Source organism: Ahaetulla prasina, chromosome 4 (genome assembly GCF_028640845.1).
Source record: "Ahaetulla prasina isolate Xishuangbanna chromosome 4, ASM2864084v1, whole genome shotgun sequence".
In the NCBI taxonomy this organism is placed as follows: domain Eukaryota; kingdom Metazoa; phylum Chordata; class Lepidosauria; order Squamata; family Colubridae; genus Ahaetulla; species Ahaetulla prasina.
The window spans coordinates 24,737,318-24,758,419 of record NC_080542.1 but is presented as its reverse complement, the minus strand read 5'-3'; the positions used below and the strand labels follow the sequence as shown (position 1 = coordinate 24,758,419).

Here is a 21,102-nt window from a genome sequence, read left to right as displayed (position 1 = left end):
CCCAGCTATTTTGGGAAATTACCATCCAGTCTCCAACCTTCGCTTTGTGGCGAAGGTTGTAGAGAGTGTGGTTGCATGGCAGCTTCCCCGGTACCTGGATGAAGCCGTCTATCTAGACCCGTTCCAGTCCGGCTTCCGGTCCGGTCACAGTACGGAGACAGCTTTGGTCGCATTGGTGGATGACCTCTGGAGGGCCAGGGATAGGGGTTGTTCCTCTGCCCTGGTCCTATTAGATCTCTCAGCGGCGTTTGATACCATCGACCATGGTATCCTGCTGCACCGGTTGGAGGGGTTGGGAGTGGGAGGCACCGTTTATCGGTGGTTCTCCTCCTATCTCTCCGACCGGTCACAGACGGTGTTGACAGGGGGTCAGAGGTCGACCGCGAGACACCTTACTTGTGGGGTGCCTCAGGGGTAGATTCTCTCGCCCCTCCTGTTCAACATCTACATGAAGCTGCTGGGTGAGGTCATCAGTGGTTTCGGGGTGAGTTATCATCTGTACGCTGATGATACTCAGCTGTACTTTTCCACCCCGGACCACCCCAACGGTTGTCAAGTGCTGTCCCGGTGTCTGGAAGCCGACGGGTCTGGATGGGGAGAAACAGACTCAAGCTCAATCCTCCAAGACGGAGTGGCTGTGGATGCCGGCACCCGGCACAGTCAGCTGCAGCCGCAGCTGGCTGTGGGGGCGAGTTATTGGCCCCAACAGAGGGTGCGCAACTTGGGTGTCCTCTTGATGGGCGACTGTCGTTTGATGATCATTTGGCGGCCGTCTCCAAGAGGGCCTTCCACTGGCACGCTTGGTGCGCCAGTTGCGCCTTTCTTGACCGGGATGCCTTATGCACGGTCACTCATGCCCTTGTCACTTCCGCTTGGACTATTGCAATGCTCTCTACATGGGGCTGCCCTTGAAGTGCACCCGAGGCTGCAGTTAGTCCAGAATGCAGCTGCTGGTAATAGTGGGAGCAACTCGTTGCTCCCATGTAACACCAATCCTGCGTAGTTTGCACTGGCTTCCTGTGGTCTTTCGGGTGCGCTTCAAGATTCTGGTTACCACCTTTAAAGCGCTCCATGGCTTAGGACCCGGGTACTTACGGGACCGCCTGCTGTTACCTTTTGCCTCCCACCGACCCATACGCTCACACAGAGAGGGCCTTCTCAGGGTGCCGTCCGCCAAGCAATGTCGGCTGGCGGCCCCCAGGGGAAGGGCCTTCTCCGTTGGAGCTCCTACGCTTTGGAATGAACTTCCCCCTGGTTTACGTCAAGTGCCTGATCTTCGGACTTTTCGCTGTGAGCTGAAAACGCACCTATTTATTCAAGCGGGACTGGATTGAAATTTTATTGGGGTTATTTATATTTTAAGATTTTAAATTGTTTTAATTATTTCGGCCACATTATAATGTTTTTTTAATTTCTTTTAATGTTTATATAGTATTTTTACTTGGCTGTACACCGCCCTGAGTCCTTCGGGAGAAGGGCGGTATAAAAATCGAAATAAATAAATAAATAAATAAATAAATAAATAAATAAATAATAATAATAATAATTTAATTTATAGACCGGCCTTCTCCCGAGGGACTCAGGGCGGTGAACAGCCAGTTAAAATACAGGAAAACAGACAATATTAAAAAACAACCCTTAAAAAACTCATTCAATTGGCCAAAACTAAAACACAATTACACCCTATAAATTATTAAAAATTTAAAACCCCAATTAATCAAATTAAAAAAAAAATTTTTTTTTTTTTAAATCAAGCCAGTCCAGTGAGACGGAACAAATAGGTTTTAAGTTCGCGGCGAAAGGTCCTAAGGTCAGACAATTGTCGGAGTCCAGGGGGAAGCTCATTCCACAGGGTAGGAGCCCCCACAGAGAAAGCCCTCCCTCTGGGGGCCGCCAGCCGACATTGTTTGGCTGACGGCACCCTAAGGAGTCCCTCTCTGTGAGAAGGCACTGGTCGCTGGGAGATTGAAGCCGGCAGAAGACGGTCCCGTAAATTAAGTGAAGCATGCTGTATTTTTCTGCCTATCGCATCACATGTCCAAAATAGTCTAACTTTCGCTTTTTTATGGTTCCTTCAAATGCTGCTTCACAATTACCACACCAAAAATATCTCTCAATATGGAGTCTGTATATAACCACTAGTAGACGTGTCCTCCAGGTTTTTAAATCTAACTTGGGGGTGGGCAACTATGGTAACTTTATTACTTGTGAACTCTCAGAATTCCTGAGCCAGCATGGAGGTGAAGTCCATAGGTTGCAAAGGAGTCTAGGAACTGCCCACCTTCATCTAACTAAATTTTAACTGTCTTTTCGGGAATTGAAGTCCAACACAACTGGAGAGCACATGGTTGAGGAAGGACCACCTACACACTCTTTTGTATCCATAACTTCAGAACATGCATTAAACAACTGATGGAGAAATGATTGTATTCAAATACCATTTTTTAATATATTTTTATTATATTCAAACACGGTAAATTTCAATTCCCTGTTCTTTAAAACAATGGCAGCTATGCTGCTAAATAAACAAGTACAATATAGAGACTTCTTTGGGAAAAAAATACTCATGCGATATTGCACATTTAAGTTTCTCTGCATCTTTCTTCTGGTATTTGTTGGCAATGCAGCCATATAGAAAATACTTCTGTTATGTACAGATATTTATGGAGTGAGGTGGGGGAATCCCCGGACCAGGACAGATGGAGGGAAGAAAAGTGGGGAATCAGAAGAAGGGGGCATGTCAGAAAAGGGAGGGATTATTTATTTTGGCAAAGGAATCTTGGCTCATGATAGCGCAGGAAAAATACACACATACACACAAACAGGATTTTCGGGGGAGTACTTTGGACCCGTTTTTCTCTTGGAATTACTTCTAGCCCTCAGTTTCACTTTGAAGTACTTCTAGCCCTCTGTTTTAACATTGAAAGTATTGGATTGCATGCGTGCAAGGAAGCGAAATATGGGACAGCCACTAAGCTGGAACTCCAGATTTCTTCTGGGAGACAAATGGTGCCCAGGGAGCTAGAAAATGAAAGGTCAAGGAGGCACAGCTGCTGGAGAAGCAGGAGTGAAGGCTGGCAATTCAAGTCACTGTGTCAAGTGTGGGTTTTGGCTACGGCCTCTCTTATTGGCTTCAAACCTCACAATGATAGTGCCAGCATCATCACCAGGCAGGGTGTTGGCAGAAGGCTACGGTCCAAATGGCAGAAGGAAGGAAGGAAGGAAGGAAGAGGCAGGTTTCCTTTGGCCTGAGTTAGGCAAGAAAGCCCTGGTACAATTCTGAAAAATCCACCTAAGTTTATAGACATTCAAAGACCAGAGAGGGGACAACCCAATCTTTGCACCTGAGTGTTAAGATGCAAAGAAAAAGGAGCAGAACCTCCTCAACATTGCTGCTTCTCTCACCCCACCATTAACATTCATCGTCATCCTCACAGGTAATCAGGCACAACTGTCCAGCTGCCCCAGATGAATGGCCAAGAGATCTCTCATGGCTTTGGGCTGGCCAAGACTGCTGTGGCATCCCAGCTACAATCCAACTGCTCACTTCTTTTAGCTTGCAAAGACCAGATGCCACCCTCCACCCGATCCATTAATGCTTGCCAGCCTCTTGCAGCATTTGCTAGTCAGGATGATGGTGATGGAAGAACGCTGGGACCTGCAACCTGAAATATTTCTTCCAACCAATGGTGTGGCCGCTGCCAAGTTTAAAAGTAAGGGACACCCTAATGGCCTGGTTTTCAAGAAGGCCTGTTAATCCCATTTCCCCACAGCAAGAATGGTGGCCACCCCACTCCTATGGGTTCCCAGAAAGACTGGTTCCTATCATCCCTATGCCCCTTGTTCCCTGGAGGAAAAGCAACAAAGCAAAGAGCATCACTGAAGGAAGCCACAAAATAAATACTGTCTCTGGGAAGAGGAAGGGCTGGGAGAGGAGAAGTGGGGCATCAAGACAAATTTCTGGGGAAAACAATAGTTGGTGGTGCCTATTTGGCCGAGCCTCAGAAAAAGCCCGCATTTGGAGTGTCTGGGTGGTGAGAGGAAGGTGAGCACCCCTCCCCTCATCTATTTCTCCTGCCCCTGATCTTGGTACAGGTGGTGGTGGGGTGTGTGGAAGAAGGTCCCTGCTTCACAGAGAAACCGGGAGGGTCAGTGACAGCAGCTGGTGGTCACTTGGAGAGCTTGCTGATCACACGAATAAGAGCGGCGTTTTCGTCTTTAAGACGCTGGTTGTCGGCCTTCAAATCTGAAAGAGCCTGTGAGGGGAGAGGCAGATACAAAAGTCAAACTCCCAAGGCACCTCTTTTGGTTACAGGCAGTCCTCGACTTACAACCATTCTTTTATAATTACTGTTCGAAGTTACTGCAGCCCTGAAATAAGTGATTTATGACCGCTGTTCACACTTACAACCGTGGCAGCGTCCCCACGATCACGTGATCGGAATTTGAATGCTTGGCAGCTGGCCTGTATTTATGACAGTTACGGTAATGTGGGGTAACGTGATCCCCTTTCGCAAACTTCTGACAAGCAAAGTCAATGAGGAAGCCACTTAACGACCGTGGTACTAACTTAACAACTGAAGTGATTCACTTAACCGTGGCAAGGAAGGTCATAAAATGAGGCAAAGCACACTTAACAATGGTCCTATTTAGCAACAGAAATTCGGGTCTCAATTGTGGTTGTAAGCCAAGGACTACCTGTATTGCAAACCTATTTCCTCCCTGCCACCTCCGCCTTCCTGGCTCCCAACCAGAGCAGAGGCTCCTTCAACAAGAGAAGAATCACCTTCAATTCTTCCTCCAGCTCAGCAGCTTTCCTTTCCAAAGCTCGACGCTCCTGGTTTGGGACAGGTGAAACAAAGACATGATGTGTGAGTGGATGCAGAAAAGGAATCCTAAGCATGCATTTACGGAGAAATCAACTTCTATAGAATAAAATTGGTTAAGTTGAATGCTGTGCAGTTTAGAATTCCTACATATACGGATCATTTTTTGATAACACAGGAGGAGATAGCCAGGAACTCCTCTCCTTCTAGGGGAGATACAAATAATCTAGATTAAAAGTGTACACATTTGTCTTGAAATCCCAGCCTTTAGTAAAGGGTGTAAAAATGCCCAGTCAGTCACTGTCCTCTCCTCAACCGTGTAATTGCCTCACTGACAGGCTTCTCCCAAAAGGTGGCATCACCAGTTTTGGCAATGCGGGAGAGGGGAAGGAATTGGGAGGGAGGAACAAATACTTACAAATCTCTCTAGTTCTAGAAGAGCCGGCCGTTCAGCAAAGCGCTCCTGCCTCTGTTGAGGACAGACAACACAAAAAAGATTCAAAATCATTTATGTGCTTATTTTAAAAAAAACAACATTTATAACCCTCCCCTTTGCAGATCTGAAGACAGGATATGACTGATAAAATAAGCCACACAATACAGCAGTACACAACCTAGAGAAGACATGAATGCAAACCTGAGTGGTTTATCATTTGGGGAGGACATTCTACAGATGGGGGAAGGGGGCATCACAGAAAATCCAGAAATGCATGTCATCTGAAGATCACACTCTACAAGCAAGTTCATAGATGGAAAGATTGGATCAATGTTGCCTGGACTAGAAGGAGGGCTATGCCTGCATTTTAAACAAACCATCTTACATCAATCAATTCAGTCACTTTCTTAAGATACCCACAGGTGAACCAGAATTGCAAATTCTGGGAGAAACAGCAGCCAATCCAAGATCACTCAGCACAATAGGTTGTGTTTTTTTTTTTTTAATGTTCCAGATTAATTGCAAAGATAGAAATCTAAAGCAAATATACACTAAGGCTATGTTTACCTGTTAACTTTAACTTTTGCTAACCTCCATTCTGGAGTTCAAGGAACATAATGATATGTGGGAATGATGAGAGAAGAGAGAAGAAATGCTGCCTAGAGAATAGTCAGATAAGAGGGAACATAGCCCTCAGCTGTATAGTGGGCAGAGCAAGAAGCTCAACAGGGATCCTCCCTAAATTATTGAAGGTGGCGGCAGAGGAATTATATTTTCAGACTTGCAAAGATTCTGTAAACACAGCTTAATTATCTGGGCTGTTTCCTTTCTGATCTGACTTATAGGCTGGCAAGAAGGCATCCTCCCATTTTCGCCAACAAAAACCCTGAGAGGTAGAAAGCAAGAGATCATGAGTTCAGATCTTAGCCATGAAAGTCAGCTGGATGACCTTGGACCAGTTGCTCTTTCTCAAATCTAACTTACTCCACAGGGTAGTTGTTGTGGGGAAAATAGGAGGAAGGGGTGTTGTGTATGTTTGCTGTCTTGAGTTATTTGAAAAATAATAAAGGTAGTATATAAATAAAATAACTGGCCCAGATACCTAGAGAACTTCTATTGCATAGGGTGGACCTGAGTATCCCTACTCCTGATCCTAGACTTTAAGCACATCACCCCACATTCTGTATCCCAATAACAATAAAGTAGATTTTGGCTCTACGTTCTCTCCAATCTTCGCCAGAATTGCATGCCGATGCTCTCAATCCCAATATGCCTATTCAGTCCTCCCTCTCCCCCCTCCAGGTCTCCCATGAAGAGCCAAGCCTGCCCTGCCCTGCCCTGCCCTGCCTAGTACCTGGGTCACTCTTTCCAGCTCCAGCTTAATCTGTGTGAGTTGGAGCTGCGCCTCCTGCAATTGTTCCTTCAGCTTTTCATTCTCAATCAAGAGATCTTCATACAGCTTAGAGACGCACATGGGGGGGAAAAAAGGGGGGGAGAAAGAAAAATGAAGGAGGCAATGAAAAAGATAAACAAATGCAAGATACATCAGCATTCCTTCGCCTGCCCTGTGAGTGCAAAACTCCCCTTCTCCAAGCACTAACTTTCTTATAATAGTTGTCTGGTTCTTCTCTGCAGCCTGGCAGTACGCTGTTCCCTCTCTGGCAGCCAGGTGGTGCTGTCCGGTTTGGCAGAAGGCTGTTTAAGTGATCGCTGAAAAGAAGCAGCAGAGGGAGGCGGTCAGCTCTGCCCTCTGATGGCTCCTTTGCATGACACAAAATTCAGATAGGTACATTATTAACTTGGAGAAAAAGATTGAAAAGGAAAACAACAAGTCTAGAGGTGCTTTAACAAAACAACAACAATATATCCCAGCTTTGTGTGTGCATGCAGAAATGGGTTTCTTCTAGCCTGGGAGGAGGCTGCTGTAGTCGATGACAAACGTTTCTGGAATAAAACAAACTTCGGGGGGGGGGGGAGGACAAAATGGAAGGAGCATTGGTGGGGAGGTTAGATTCTAAAGAGAAATGAGTGCTTTTAACCTTCTCTCTAAACGCACCCAGATATACAACATGGATCAAGCATTTCAGCCTCTGAGGGAGGCTTTGGCAGTCCATGGCTGCCTACATACAATCAAAGTTTCTGCAAATTGAGTCACGGCAGCTTTTCTTCTTCTTGTTTGAAATGTTTCACTGCTTCTCCAAGTAGCTTCTTCAGTCTGAAATCTACTTAGATAAGCAGCGAAATGTTGCCAACAGACAAGAAAAGAAGTCCAGTTGCCATGACTCAACTTCTAGGCAACACCACCTGGGTGACTGAGAATCTTTACCGACATAGTGACCACAGACACACTGATCATAGTTTATTCCTCCCCTTGTTTTAAGATCCTGCAAAGGAATCTTTGACACGTGGGTCACGGGTCACATGCCATGTCTATTCTGGTGATATGCCAGGTCTCTAGACCCTCTGGAAGCTGTGCAAGAAGGCCTTGCTCTCATGCAGCCTCTGAAAAGCATGCGAGAATGGAGTGTCATTTCCCATGTTTTTGGAAGCTACGATGCCACACAAGAGCCTTTTCCGAAGTTTCCAGGTCTCATGCAAACCAGAGCTCCCTTGGATAGGCATTTCAAAAAATATTTATAATTACAGCATGTATGCATTTATTTATTAAATAATTTATTACTTGTTATGAATTGTTTCTCTTTTTTCCGGGTGTGTGTGTGGGAGGGGGAGGGAAGGGGAGAGAGAGGGGCAAAGGGAGGAGAGGGAGAGAGAAGGAGTGACAGACAGACATGACAGCAGAGTCAAAACAGGCATTTTCTGAATTTTTGACATTCTGAGACCAAAAGGTTTGCCATTACTGCTACAGAGGAATCTACCTGCTATGTACAGATGGATCTTCATTGTGGAGTTGTTCAGTGTCTTCATCTTCCTCCCCCTAAAAAAAGAAAAAAAATTGCATTCCACAGGTTCTCAAGGGGATCCACAGTGGTGGGCGCATCCACCACTATAACCTTCTATCTGTAGCCTGAACTCCACCCTTCCTCCAGTGCATTAGCCTGCTGTTCTGGTACCCCCCTCGTTCACCTCTGAGTTTCCTCCCAGACCGGTGATGCGCCTCTCTCGCCGGCCTTTCCTGCGGTCTCGGATAGCCAATCTGTTCCGAAGGTCTGTATCAGAGCCAGCCTTATTGGCTTCTGTTCCTGCAGTTTAAAACAAGTCAGGCAGCTGAGTTTGGGCTGCCGACCTCCCAAGTTCAACAACACAGCTTGGAGGGGCCGAAAGCCTTAAGACCTCCTTGCGATGGCACGGTGCAAACACAGGGAGACAATGAAATCAGTCAGGGTCGAAGGAACTAATGCCCGTCCACAGTGATACATGTCAAGTGGGCAAACTGAAAATGAAGGAGAAAAGGAAAGAAAGAAAATATTCACCTGGATACAAAGGTTACCTTTTTGGAGCTGCGAATTCACCACTAACGGATTCACAGTATAAACTGAAGAACTGTCTGAACTGAGGAGCCGGAATCGCCTAGCGGAGTCCTGAATGAGGTGTTGGGAGAATGAAGTAGGGAAAATAAGAAGGAAGACCAATTACAAACATGCTTTGCCCTGGTTCAAGACAACAGGGCCGCATTTTGTAGAGGGCCAAACTAAAGCTTGGATAAACTGAAAAGGGTTGTGTGATGAGTGTCACTATTGTACTCCACAGGATGTGCCAAAATACATCGGATCCTCAACACAATCCAATGCTAGCTGAGACGTACAAGGAAAGCCAGATTTTGTGAATGCTAGGAGGTCACCTCCCTCTCCATCCAATCCCAAATGGTTAAGTATCCTGCTCAGCCTGGCAATGGCCACTTCCTTCTTCCTTTTAGAGGCCCTTTGCAAGGATCTGTATAATGAGCAGCAGGTTATATCCATAGTCCTGCCTTGGAAAAGGCCTAATCTCTTCACTGATCCATTTATCATTAGATCAGATTCTCTTCTGCCCAGGACTTTTTATAATGCTGGAGGGGCTGGATTGCAACCCATCCACCTCAACGGATCCCTACCGTGGTCTCCTGAGATTGCTGTTCCCCATCTTTGTCCCGTTTTTCATCCTCCTTGTTCCTCTGTTCTGAAGGAGTTTTGGAATCACTGGTCCAGACCATTGTCTTCTCGGCCTCCTTTAGGTCCGTAAGGGTTACTCCCTAAAAAATGGCACGGGGAGCCAGAAGAAGAAGGGAGGGGGAACATGGGGATGAAGGAGAGAGAGAAAAGGGAAAGTGTACCCATCAGAAAAGTATTTTGCCCTTCGGAAGATGCTGATGGGATTGTGGCCAATGGACAGCAGAACTCTTTGTGAGGCTTTCAGTTAGGTCAAGAAAGCAGTGCCTGAATTGGGGGCCACCTGTGTAGCATCACTTTCAAGCTTCAGCCAGGTTCTTCTGCATCAAGTCTTACCTGTGTGGAACGTCTGGATTGTCTCATGAGCCTAGAACGGGCCTTTCTTTGGGATTCAGACTCTTCGTCTCGCACTGGCGTCTGGTATGACCTAGCAGGAAGATGCTGGTGGTTAGGCAGCACGTACATTTCCCCTCATACGCTCTATAGCTTTGAGGGGGCCTCATTAGTTCCTGCCAAGCCTCGTAGAGCTGCTGCATTGGAAACTCTATGTACATTTTGCAAGTATTAGATACCTTTTGGGTTTTGCTTGGTTTCTTCCACTTTTCCTGGCCCAACACAATACCTTCCATTTTGCCAAGTAAACCAGTTAGCTGGGCCAGAGAGATGGATGCCCCCACCCCACCCCTTAAAATGTTAAGGGGTGGGGTGGGGGCAAAAACAGCTGGCAGTTCTCCTTTCATTTTGTCAAACCCAACAGGACAGAGAGAGATACCAAGATGGCATACAGGCATATATGTATCATCCGGTCATAGAGCATTTAGCACAAGACAGAACGTCCATCCTTCTTCCATCAGACCCAATTGATAAGCAAGATCAAACGGACGCTGGGAAAAAGTGCCTGGCCAAAATACTCTCCCAATTGATACCATGAACCGGACACCTGTGCACCAGTAGCAAAAGTCAATAAAAATGCAAGCAATTCAACAGAAATTTAAGGCACAGAGGATCAGGATAGTAACTGTACCAACAGAGAACAGCCTGTTTTGATTTTCAGGGTCACCCATCTATCATGGCCCTAGGTGCTCTCTGTACTGCCTGGACCTGGCCCAGCCAACCCTCACCTTTGGCGGTCCCGGGGATCCATGCTAGAGCTGATAGTAGTGGAAGAGGGGGGCTGGTGTGGGGCAGGGGCTGTATCTATCTTCATCTGAAGGCCACCTTCTAAGTTTCTGCGGGGAGTGAGCAAGAAGACAGAAAGAGAAAAAGAGAGAGAGGGAGGGAGGGGGAGAGAGAGAGAGAGAGAGAGAGAGAGAGCACGCGCAAGAGAATATTTAGAGGGGCCTCCTTGACTTCTTTGAGGTTTCACGACACCAATCCATTGCTCTCTGAAATTCAGGCTGGTGGTGCCTTGGAGGCTCTTGTTTGGATTAATTTTGAGGCAATGTTACCCCTCCCCTTGCCACTTCAGCAAAAATAACAACCTTTCTGGCTCCTTTTTCTTCTCCAAAGGCAGGACAGGTATTGAAAGGTTTTAAACTGCAAACAGTAAAAAGCAAACTGATAATACCTTACTCGAAATTGGTAAGGGTGCTCTTAAAAGACTGAATAAATTAACTGAAATTATAACATTCACTGGAAAGGACAACAACTTCACTTTCCCAAATATGTCTATCTTCCAGTGATACCATTCTCTACTCAGAAACTAATAGTAGTCCCAATTTATCCTAGCACTTAAAACAAGGGTCTTCTAGTCCAGGAACAAATCTTCCAGAAGTTCCTTCTAACTTGCAGTAGCCATAGCCAATATGGCCAATGGCTGGCAATACTTGGAGTAGGAAACCTAACATCTGGAGGATCAAAGGTCTCCTAACTCATTTTAACTTAGTGGGTTTCACCACTCAAGAACATCAAGAGATCCACCCTCACTAGAGGTTGAGAAAGAAGCAAATATCCACCCTGGAAAAAGCCAACCGGCCCTTTTTGGCTAACGAGCTTCATGCCTGAACAAGATTCCAATCTAGGCCTCTCAAGCCAAAGTCTGCTATTTTAGTTTAATCCATGGTAGATTACTCACGCACGCCGAGGATCTCGGTGGGGTTCTGTGTCTGGGAGGGCAAAGATTCGGCGAGTGGGAGTTGGGATGACTCGTGCCAGGCGTGGCTCTTTGTTCTGTAAAAGAAGACGGAAAAAGGAAAGAAAATAATGATTGACAGCTGTTTCGCTGTTATCTTCCATATTCGGACTAGGAGCGGGGGCTGCTCAGAGGCCAGATGGAGATTCAGGAGGGGCCCACTAATGTGAACTCTACATTTCTGTAAGAGGGAGGGCGTGAGCATCTCTCCCTTAATGCTAGAGGAGTTGCCCTAACAAGGATGGAGAAGAAAGGACACAAAAACACTTCAACACTGCCTCTCTTACAGGGTGGCTGTGGCCCAGACAGAACAAGAAAAAAAATGTTAAAAGAGTGGGGGGAAAGCGGAGGTGAAAGGAAAACTGAAACAAAAGGATCTCCAGTAGAATCCTGGACCGTATGTGATTCCCACCAAAGGTTGCTGGTGCCCATTTCCCTTTATACTTCCATGGCTCTCAAGCTAAGGACACCCACCGCACCCACCAACCCACACGCTCTTAACCCTCCCCTGCCCAAATAAAGCAAAGCTAGCAAGGAAGGTATCCAGCCACCCTCTCTGATGGGTAGAGGCTCCTACCGGGTCACCAGGTGGCTCAGAAGCTGTGTTCCTATTGGCTAACCATGGGCCAATGGGATTCTTGCTCCACTTCTTCAAGAGCTCCTGGATGTCTTGCTGCAGATAATACAGGCAATGACAGGATCGGGATGGAGAGGGAGGGAAAGAGAAAGAAAAGAAAAAGAGGGCACAGCAGAGACATACTGGTGGCAAAATTCGTGTCCTGAAACCCCACGCTGAAAAGCCACCCCATTGGAGGGAAACAAACCCATACCAGAGCTCACAGACAGTGCTAAGCTGCTAGATCTGAGGCTGAAAAGAAGGGAATAAGTAAAAAGCGGGGGAAGAAGAAAAGTAAAGTGTTCCGCTTTTGACAAAAAAAAAAAAGTGCTAAACACGGAAATGAGTTTCTTCTTCCTCAACAACCAGGGCTTTGGCTTTCTTTGCATCATGAAAAAAAAAAAAATCACGAAGATGATCTGCCCCAAAGCTGGGTCCACTTCAGCCTTCAGAAATAATAAGACCGGCTCTTGAAAACTTAACCCAGGGCAGCAATATTTGGCACGTTCTCAGAGCAGTTCATAGTTCACCAAGAGAAGTGGGCAAAGTGTGGCATGGCAGAATTTTCCCAACCTAAAATAACCCGTCCTGACCTTAGAACACGTGATTTCAACTCTTCCGGACCTGATCCGTTCTATATAATCCAAAACTAGGCAGTCATTTTATACCTGGGGCTCCTGAAAGCTGGATATTGTCACTAGAAAGAAGTAGGGGCAATTTTCCAGCCCTTTCTATAAGTCTGTCAGATACGTGTTTAACTACACATATTTTGCTTGGAGATTGTTTTTTTTAAATGTACCTAGCCGTTCTTTGGTCAGCCACCAAGAAGACTCTAGGTCAGGGGTCTCCAACCTTGGCAACTTTAAGCCTGGAGGACTTCAACTCCCAGAATACCCCAGCCAGCAAAGCTATTCTGGGAGTTGAAGTCCTCCAGGCTTAAAGTTGCCAAGGTTGGAGACCCCTGACCTAGGTGCCACTTTTGGCAGCTTTAAGACTTGTGGATTGCAACTCCCAGAATTCCCCAGCCAGCATGTTGAAGTCCATCAGTCTTAGTTGCCAAGGTTGGAGACTTTCCGCTTTAGAAGGCTGAAGGTTGCTCATTGATTATCTAGTCCAGGGGTCTCCAACCTTGGCAACTTTAAGACCTGTGGATGTCAATTCACACAGCTTTGCTGGCTGAGGAATTCTGGGAGTTGAAGTCCACAGGTCTTAAAGTTGCCAAGGTTGGAGACATCTGGTCTAGTCAACATCACCTCTTCTAAGCTGCAGAAGCTTTCCGAAGATCAGAAATGTCCTGCTCCTCAAACTTTTTTTAAAGTACAAGGTAGTCCTCAGCATATGAGCACTATTGAGCCCAAAATGTATGTTTGTAAGTGACCCAGTTATTAAGTGAGTTTTGCCCCATTTTATGATCTTTCTTGCCACAGGTACAGCACGTCTTGCTTGTGGGCAATATTTGGCATTTCCCCTACAGGTAGTCTTCGACTTAAAGCAATTTGTTTAATGATTGTTACAATGGCATTGAAAACAGTGATGTACAACCGTTTTTCACACTTATGACCATTGCAACATCCCCATGGTCACGTGATCAAAACTGAAACACTTGGCAACTGACTCATATTTTGCAACTGCAGTGTCCCAGGATCACATGATCATCTTTTGTAACCTTCTCACAAGCAAAGTCAATGGGGAAGCCAGATGCAAGTAACAACTGTATTACTAACTTAACAACTGCAGTGATTCACTTAACAACAGTGGCAAGAAAATTTGTAAAATGGGGAAAAACTCATTTAACAAATGTTTAATTTAGCAACAGAAATTTTGGGCTCAAATGTGGTCCTAAGTCGAGAACCACCTGTGCAGGCCTGGAAGCCCTCTTTTGTATTAGCCTTTCAAACCTGCCACGCTTACTACTGTGAGAAACTGGGAGGGGGGGGATAGTGTGGAGTATGATAAAGTCATAATAACATTCCTTTCTGAAGAAGTCAAGGCTATATTGCCCTGCACCTGGGAAGCTGGACCTGGAAGTCATCTCCAGTTGGGACGATGTCTGATTGGGCCATATGATTGACTTGTGGGTGCTGGGCAGGGACTTGGGTGGGGAAAACTTTGGAACTTTCAGATTCGGGTTTTCCCACATGTGCCAATATGACATCTCTAATAAAATGTAACTGAGGAAATTCAAGCCTCGGAATTTTATTTCGCTGGGGGTATTACTTGTATCCCTGACAACCTGTACTTTCTCTTCATTAGATATGAAAGTGTTCTACCCTGCAGACTGAGTTATCCTTTTCCTCCTCCTAAGGCAGCGGTTCTCAACCTGTGGGTCGCGACCCCGTTGGGGGTCGAATGACGATTTGCCAGGGGTCGCCTAAGACCATTGGAAATATGGGAAGTATACTTGCGAGTCGAAGAATCGCGCTCCAATGGTTGACTTCAAAAGCCAGCTGCAGGCTCTTCAAATCGCTAGCCAAATTTGGCTTCAGGCGCAATGAATTAAAAAAGAGAGACATCTTTGCTCTGATGTCTCCCTCTCAAGCCAGCTGCAATCACTCCCAATCGCTAGCCTAATCTGGCTTCAGGCGCAATAAACTTAATAGGGGAGGAGTCTCCACTTTAACGCCTCTGTCATCAAGGCAATCGCAAGCAGTTCAGATTGCTAGCCAATATGGCTTCAGGCGCGATAAATTCAAAAAAACAGTTTGCCATTTTTCCCCCCCTTCTGCGGCTGCTGAGATGCGCTGAGATCGCTGCCTATCACCGCAATGAATTTTACGGTTGGGGTCACCACATCGTGGGGAATTGTATTAAAGGGGTCGCAGCACTATAAAGGTTGAGAACCATGTCCTAAGGGATTGCAACATTTCTCCAATTGCTGTTCATGGGTTTTCAATAATGAATGCCAGAAGATCATTCTACCAAAACTGGTGGAAGATGACAAACCAGGAAGTACCTGATGTTTCTATTACATACACAACGAAAGTCATTTCAAAATGGCTGGCTTGCATATCATTCAACCCAGGATCTCCAAAGGTCTACCTCATCTTGTCTGAAAATTAAGATCATTTCCTACTGCCTTACTCTGCAATACTTTCTTCTTCAGAGGTACCTCCATTATGAAATACTACCTTTAAATATTACTCAGTTGATATTGCCTAGAATTATGAGATAAAATCTAGAGGTAGTTTAGCTTTTCATCTGTTATTGCAGGCTCGTTTTGACCTATTTATGGCATTCCTTTGATCTTACCTCCTTTTTAAATTGTAAATCAAACTTCACTCAGCCTTCCATCCTTCTGAAGTAAAATGAGGACCCAGATTGTTGGGGGAAGAGCTTGACTCTGTAAACCTTTTAGAAAGTTCTGTAAAGCACTATGAAGTATGTGATATGTAAGCCTAAGTGCTATTGCTACTGCTTTAAGGAGATCAATCTATCAGAATAAAGCTTGAAGGTACCTTAAAGGTCTTCTAGTCCAACCCCCCTGCTCTAGCAGGATACCCTATACAATTTGAGACAATGGCTGTCCAGTCTCTTCTTAAAAACCTCCAGTGATGAAGCACTGCAACTTCTGAAGACAAGTTATTCTATAGGTTAGTTGTTCTCACTGTTATGAAGTTTCTCCTTAATTCCAGATTGCTTCTCGATTAGTTTCCATCCGTTGTTTCTTGTCTTGCCTTCTGGTACTTTGGAATATAAGTTGATCCCATCCTCTGTGTGGCATCCCCTCAGATACTGTAATAATGTCACACCTAGTCCTTCTTTTCTCTAGACTAGCCATACCCAAATCTTACAAACATTCTTCATGTTTTAGTCTCCAGGCCTTTAATCATCCTAGTTGCTCTTCTCTGCACTTAAAAAAAGGACATCTAATTAGACAACTGATGAGAAAGGGGGGAATTGAAACAGAAACCAAAACTGTCAAATATAAGCCTGAACCGTTTACCAACTCTTCCCCACGAATTGAAGGATCTTCCTTTGCCTGGATTCAGATAAGACAAAAAAGGCTACTGTTTAAATGCCTTATGGCACAAGGGCCAGTTGCGCTGTTTAGAGACCAGAACAACGCAACCCCTCTCTTGTTCCTTGTATGAAGGAAGAGCAATCCAAGACTTTCCTATTTCTTGATGCCACCCTCCACTACACCTGAGTGCAGCAGGCTAACTGAGAAATGCATGGCAGGCCAAGTGTTACAAAGGTGTTTCCAACAACACATGGCTGCTGCCAACTCTCGGAATCAACAACCATCTGAGACAAATGATAATAGTTTAACCTAATGGTGAGGTTGGCCATGCCTGACCTGCCTCTCAACCAACTTTGTCTCTGCCCAACTCACCTTTTCTTCTGTATCAAGCCGGGGACTGGATGCTGAACGCTTGATGCCACTGCCCCCCTTAGCCACTCCTTCATCCAGCTTGGCATCCTGCAATACACCGAAACTGCTTGTTTTGCGCAGGCTCTGTCTCCACGTGGCTGGAGTTGGCAAACTACTTGGCTCCGTGGTGCGGCTGGGACCTCCAGACAACTGGTGGGGAGGAACAGAAGAGGAGGGGTAGAGCAGAAGGGGATAAAGAGAGGAAGCAGAGAGAAAAGGAAGGAAAGGGAGTCAGGATGGATGAAGGGAATTTTCACTTAAAAGAATGGAACTGGGAGGAGCAAGGTGGGTACCCAGGTTGGGCTAGAATAGGGGTGTCAAACTCAATTTCATTGAGGGCTGCATCAGGGATGTGTTTGACCTCAGGGGCCGGGGTGGCCGTGGCCAGCTCCACGTCACTCATTTTGGGGGGCCACCTGTGGTGGACTGAATGCTAAGGCAGGACTTCCCCCAGACCCATCCTCCCTCATTATAATCTCTCTCCTTCCTTCCTTCCTTCCCGCTTCCTTCTCCTTTTTTCTTCCTTCCCCTCTTTCCTTCTTTTTCCTTCCTTGCTCTCTTCCTATCTTTCTTTTTCTTCTTGCCTGTCAAATACAAAAGGGGAAACATTCCTTCTTTTGCTCTGTTTTGATTTTAGTTTGTTTTGCTAGTCCTCTCCAAGCAAAAACGGAACCTGGAGGGGGGGCATGCAGCCCCCCTAAGCTCTGTTTTCACTGGCAGAGGCACCACAGGCCGATCCTTTGCTGTTTCCAGGGCAGCCCACGAGCTACATCTAAGCACCCTGTGGGCTGGATCCAGCCCCCGGGCCTTGAGTTTGACACCCCTGATCTAGGACAAGGAATTCGAGACCTGAATAACTGAGGATTCCTTAAGATAGGGGGCTTCCAAAGTTGAAAACTTTAAGACTTGTGGACTTAAATTCCCAGAATTCCTCAACCAGCCATGCTGGCTGGGGAATCCTGGGAGTTGAAGAACACAAGTCTGAAAGTTGCCAGATTTGGAGACCCCTGCCTTAAGAGAAGAAACAACCCCAAAATTCTGGTTTGCAATAGATACACCAAACTCTTAACTTGGTAATCAAGTGGCAATTTTTCATCCCCCCCACCTTGGAATGACAGGAGAAACAGTGCTGTGGGAGGCATGAAACTTTGGGCGCCAACCTGAGAAAAAACAGAATTGATTGGGTTTCAAGGCAAGAAGGGTAGTACTTCCACAGTCAGCTAGCTAGGGGCTCAGATTCATTTTTCCAAAGCAGGTGGTGTAGGAAAGGGTCAAAGCCACCCAAGATTGCCCTTATCAGAAAATCCCTTTTTATCATCATTGAAAGCTTGTTACTGAGTTAACTAAGTTACTGAGGAATAGCTACTTGGCATATTGTCAGATGTTCCAGAGCATGCCTGAACATGGAGGTAGGATTTCAGGCTGAACTATACCTCAGGTGAAAGGAGCCAGGACTGCAGTCTTCTCAAAGCAGCAACTCCTGGAAACCTCTCTTCAAGACATTCTTCCATATATTAAAAACACCTGCCTCTTGAGACGAAGAATTCTGACAATCTACCAACCTTCAGAAAGGCCTTAAAACCCTTTATATCTGGCAGAAGGCATGAGTGCAGGCAGTCCTTGGGTGCTTAGCTGGTTGGATAAGATCTGAGTTTTGACATTTTTTATTGTACTGTAAATTGCTTCATGTTCCTCTGGGCACTGTAGAAATTAGAAAACTGCCTTATTGCATTACCAGACTTTCAGAAGTGTGAAGTTTTAGAAGTTTTAGGAAAATCATGTCTCCTGCGTTTCCCAGGCTCTCCATTCTGGAAGAACTTCACTTTGGTGGATGGGATTCCCTTGTGTGCTTCACACAGCCCAGCTCTACAATTACTATATCTGGTCTGGATATCTTTTCAACAGAGCTGGCAATCCTCCTGCCCACCCCATCAAGAGCTACGTTCCTTCAAAAGTAATGCTGGAGAAGACCCACAATCATGCCAATGGAGAAATAGAAGGTGGGACCAATGTGCTTCCCTCTTTGTCCTTCCTACTCCCCAGTTGTGTTATTTGTAACACACTTCTTTCTCTCCCTTCCCTCTATCTGCCAGGGAAAGGTCAAACAGCTTTGGACTTGGAACTCAAGCTGATGGTTCTTGCAGCCCAAGGACCAACCTCCCTACTGAAGTACTGCTTGACCCCAATAGTTTATAATCTTAGCGGCCCTCTTCATTTCCTCCCTTGGGCGTCTTTAGGCTGCTAAACCACTTTTCCTTCCCAAACGCTTGCGTTCTTATAGGCACAGATAAAACAAAAACACAGCTCCCCATAGTGCACAGAGAGGGAACTACAGCGTTAACAGCAGCCCTGCATCCTGTTTTCACACAGTAGCCAGGAGATGCTTGCAGAATCTTTTCCCACAGTGGCATATACAGTGTCAGGATTTTCCTTTAATCTCATGCACACCAAAGGGAAGAACAGCCAAGAGAACAGCAGGCAGGGGTTCCTGTGAAGGAGTCTCTCTCTACTCCACTCACAGTCAAAGACTGACTCAGCCACCAGCAAGTGGATTAAGAGATTTTTAAGCCCTACTTTGGGCTTCCTGGAGGCAAGTATGGAAAAATAGACCCCTCTTGGCTCACTTCTTCGTTCATTTTTGCGGGGCACTCACAGCAGTTATTTGTCCCTTCTGGGGCAACAGAAGTTTCCCTGTTTTACGCAAGCAATGTCTCCACGTGGAAGGTACCAGAGGGCTTGGGATAGGTGGCAGAGGCAAAATGAAGACAAACTGTGGCTGGAGTAAGCAGGTGGAATGAGAAAGCAAGGAGGAGAAGGAGACGCATTTCACAATGGATGGAAGACACGGGGGGGAAAAAACGTCAGAACAGGGAAAAGAGGAGAAGAAAACAGAACGTTCAAGGTACTTTATACAGTGCAAGTAAGAGATGGCATGCAACAGAATGGGGAAGACACGCAGAGGAGGTCCAACCAAGAAAGGCCTCTTTGCAAATGTAGTCCCTAGACTTGCATCCCAAAAGCAGGGGGAAAGTCCAATGCAAGCAATAAAGGGTTAACCAAGCATTCTAGATGAAGGCATGCTTTTTTAAAAAAAAGTGCATTGAGATGAATTCATCAGGTGCTTTGTGCAAAAGAGCAAGCAATCATGGAAAATTGAAAGAGAAGAAAAGGTAACATTTCTAAGGGGAAGATTATTATGCTTTTATTTAGAGGTGGGCCACACCAAGTGCAGGACTAAAGTCTCTATCTCCTACTTCTTCTGTGAAATAAAGAGTTCAGGGGCTCCTTTTGCAAAGAAAAACGTTGCAGAAAATTTCGCTGAGTATTTGAAAGTTATACGACTCATCAAACATAACCAGCTGAGGCACAATATTTATGCCTTGATTATAGCGTCAGCTGTGCTAGTTATCTACTTGAGGAAAGTTTTTTGGGGGCAGAAATGTTACCAACGAAATTCCTCTACAGGTAGTCCTAGACTTACCACGGGTTGCTTAGCTACCATTCAAAGTTACGTAGGACCCTGAAAAAGGGACTTAAAGCCCAGATTCAAAGTTCTGACGTCCATGGTTACATGACTGAATTTTGGATGCCTGGCAACTGGCCCATATTTATGGCCATTTGCAGTGTCACATGTCCTTGATTTATGACATTTATTGCTGGAAACCAGTGTTTACTTCCATTTTCCAGCCAAAAACAGAGAAAAATGGATTGCTTAATGACGTGTTTGTTCTACAATCATGTTTGCTTTATGACTGCCCCAAAAAAGGTAATAAAATCAGGTAAGATTATGTGGTAACCTGTTTTTGTACTGTACAAATGGTACAGCCAGTACTGTTCTGCTGTATATGCAGCCTGTGTCCAGGGCACATTATTACTCCTGTGACATTAGCACCTACAATCCCATACTAAGTGGCATGAATGAACTGAGAATGTAAAGTGACTAGAGCGCATGAAGTGTGTTTGTTACCCTCTATCTAGGGCTCTAGTAAAATTGCTTAGAGTGTGGATGCAGGAGCTGGATTTCAACTACATCACAATGCTAGTAATGATCCTATCTGGACCCACAACTGTAGAAGAAAATTGAGACAATGGAGAGAGGAAGTTCAAAAACACCTGACTTGTTTGCCACCACGATGTTTTGCCTTACCTTTGGCCCAAGAGGACACGGGGACAGAGGCCTAACAGGAGTCACAGACACTCCATTCACTGCACTGCTTTCTGCTGGGGGAACGGCCTTCACCTCTGCAAGAGATGGGAAGCAATTAGCAATCAGCCCATTGTGTCCTATCAGGATGAGGGTGTTGGTTGCTGCCTCCTTCCACTCACCATTGGACTCTGGTGTTTCATCCCCCTCCGAAGCCGAACTGGTCTCTTCTTCGCCAACAGCAATGGTACCCAAGGTTTTCCGCTCCTTTGACTGGTCTTGGATGGAGATCTTTTCCTTGCTGCTCATGCGGCACACGGAGCTCCTAGGAGAATCAAAGGAAGAGATGCACAGGAGAAGAAGCTGAAAAGATCTCGCTTGCTTACCCTGCCACAGATATATATCACAAAATCAGTTGTGTATGTACTCACGCCAAACAAAAGAACGTGATAAGGTGATAATGCCAACCTA

The 21,102-nt window shown here is 45.7% G+C and overlaps 1 protein-coding gene across 4 annotated transcripts in view; it reads right to left on the bottom strand.

Moving 5' to 3' along the window:
• Nucleotides 1-2,437: 2,437 nt before the first annotated feature.
• PPP1R12C (protein phosphatase 1 regulatory subunit 12C) overlaps nucleotides 2,438-21,102 on the bottom strand; it is a 40,095-nt gene continuing 21,430 nt past the window's right edge. For 2 of the 4 annotated variants that reach the window (XM_058181781.1, XM_058181784.1), the window contains 16 exons: nucleotides 20,814-20,956; nucleotides 20,635-20,729; nucleotides 19,141-19,263; nucleotides 16,449-16,637; nucleotides 12,077-12,172; nucleotides 11,443-11,537; nucleotides 9,705-9,795; nucleotides 9,314-9,451; nucleotides 8,711-8,801; nucleotides 8,347-8,462; nucleotides 8,139-8,197; nucleotides 6,864-6,972; nucleotides 6,617-6,721; nucleotides 5,245-5,295; nucleotides 4,787-4,837; nucleotides 2,438-4,256 (listed from right to left, as the gene is read on the bottom strand). In XM_058181781.1, the coding sequence (XP_058037764.1) occupies nucleotides 4,170-4,256; nucleotides 4,787-4,837; nucleotides 5,245-5,295; nucleotides 6,617-6,721; nucleotides 6,864-6,972; nucleotides 8,139-8,197; nucleotides 8,347-8,462; nucleotides 8,711-8,801; nucleotides 9,314-9,451; nucleotides 9,705-9,795; nucleotides 11,443-11,537; nucleotides 12,077-12,172; nucleotides 16,449-16,637; nucleotides 19,141-19,263; nucleotides 20,635-20,729; nucleotides 20,814-20,956 (1,639 nt within the window). In that variant the 3' untranslated portion in view covers nucleotides 2,438-4,169. The remainder of the gene's footprint in view (nucleotides 4,257-4,786; nucleotides 4,838-5,244; nucleotides 5,296-6,616; nucleotides 6,722-6,863; nucleotides 6,973-8,138; nucleotides 8,198-8,346; nucleotides 8,463-8,710; nucleotides 8,802-9,313; nucleotides 9,452-9,704; nucleotides 9,796-11,442; nucleotides 11,538-12,076; nucleotides 12,173-16,448; nucleotides 16,638-19,140; nucleotides 19,264-20,634; nucleotides 20,730-20,813; nucleotides 20,957-21,102) is intronic. The other 2 variants (XM_058181782.1, XM_058181783.1) reach the window with 2 other exon arrangements.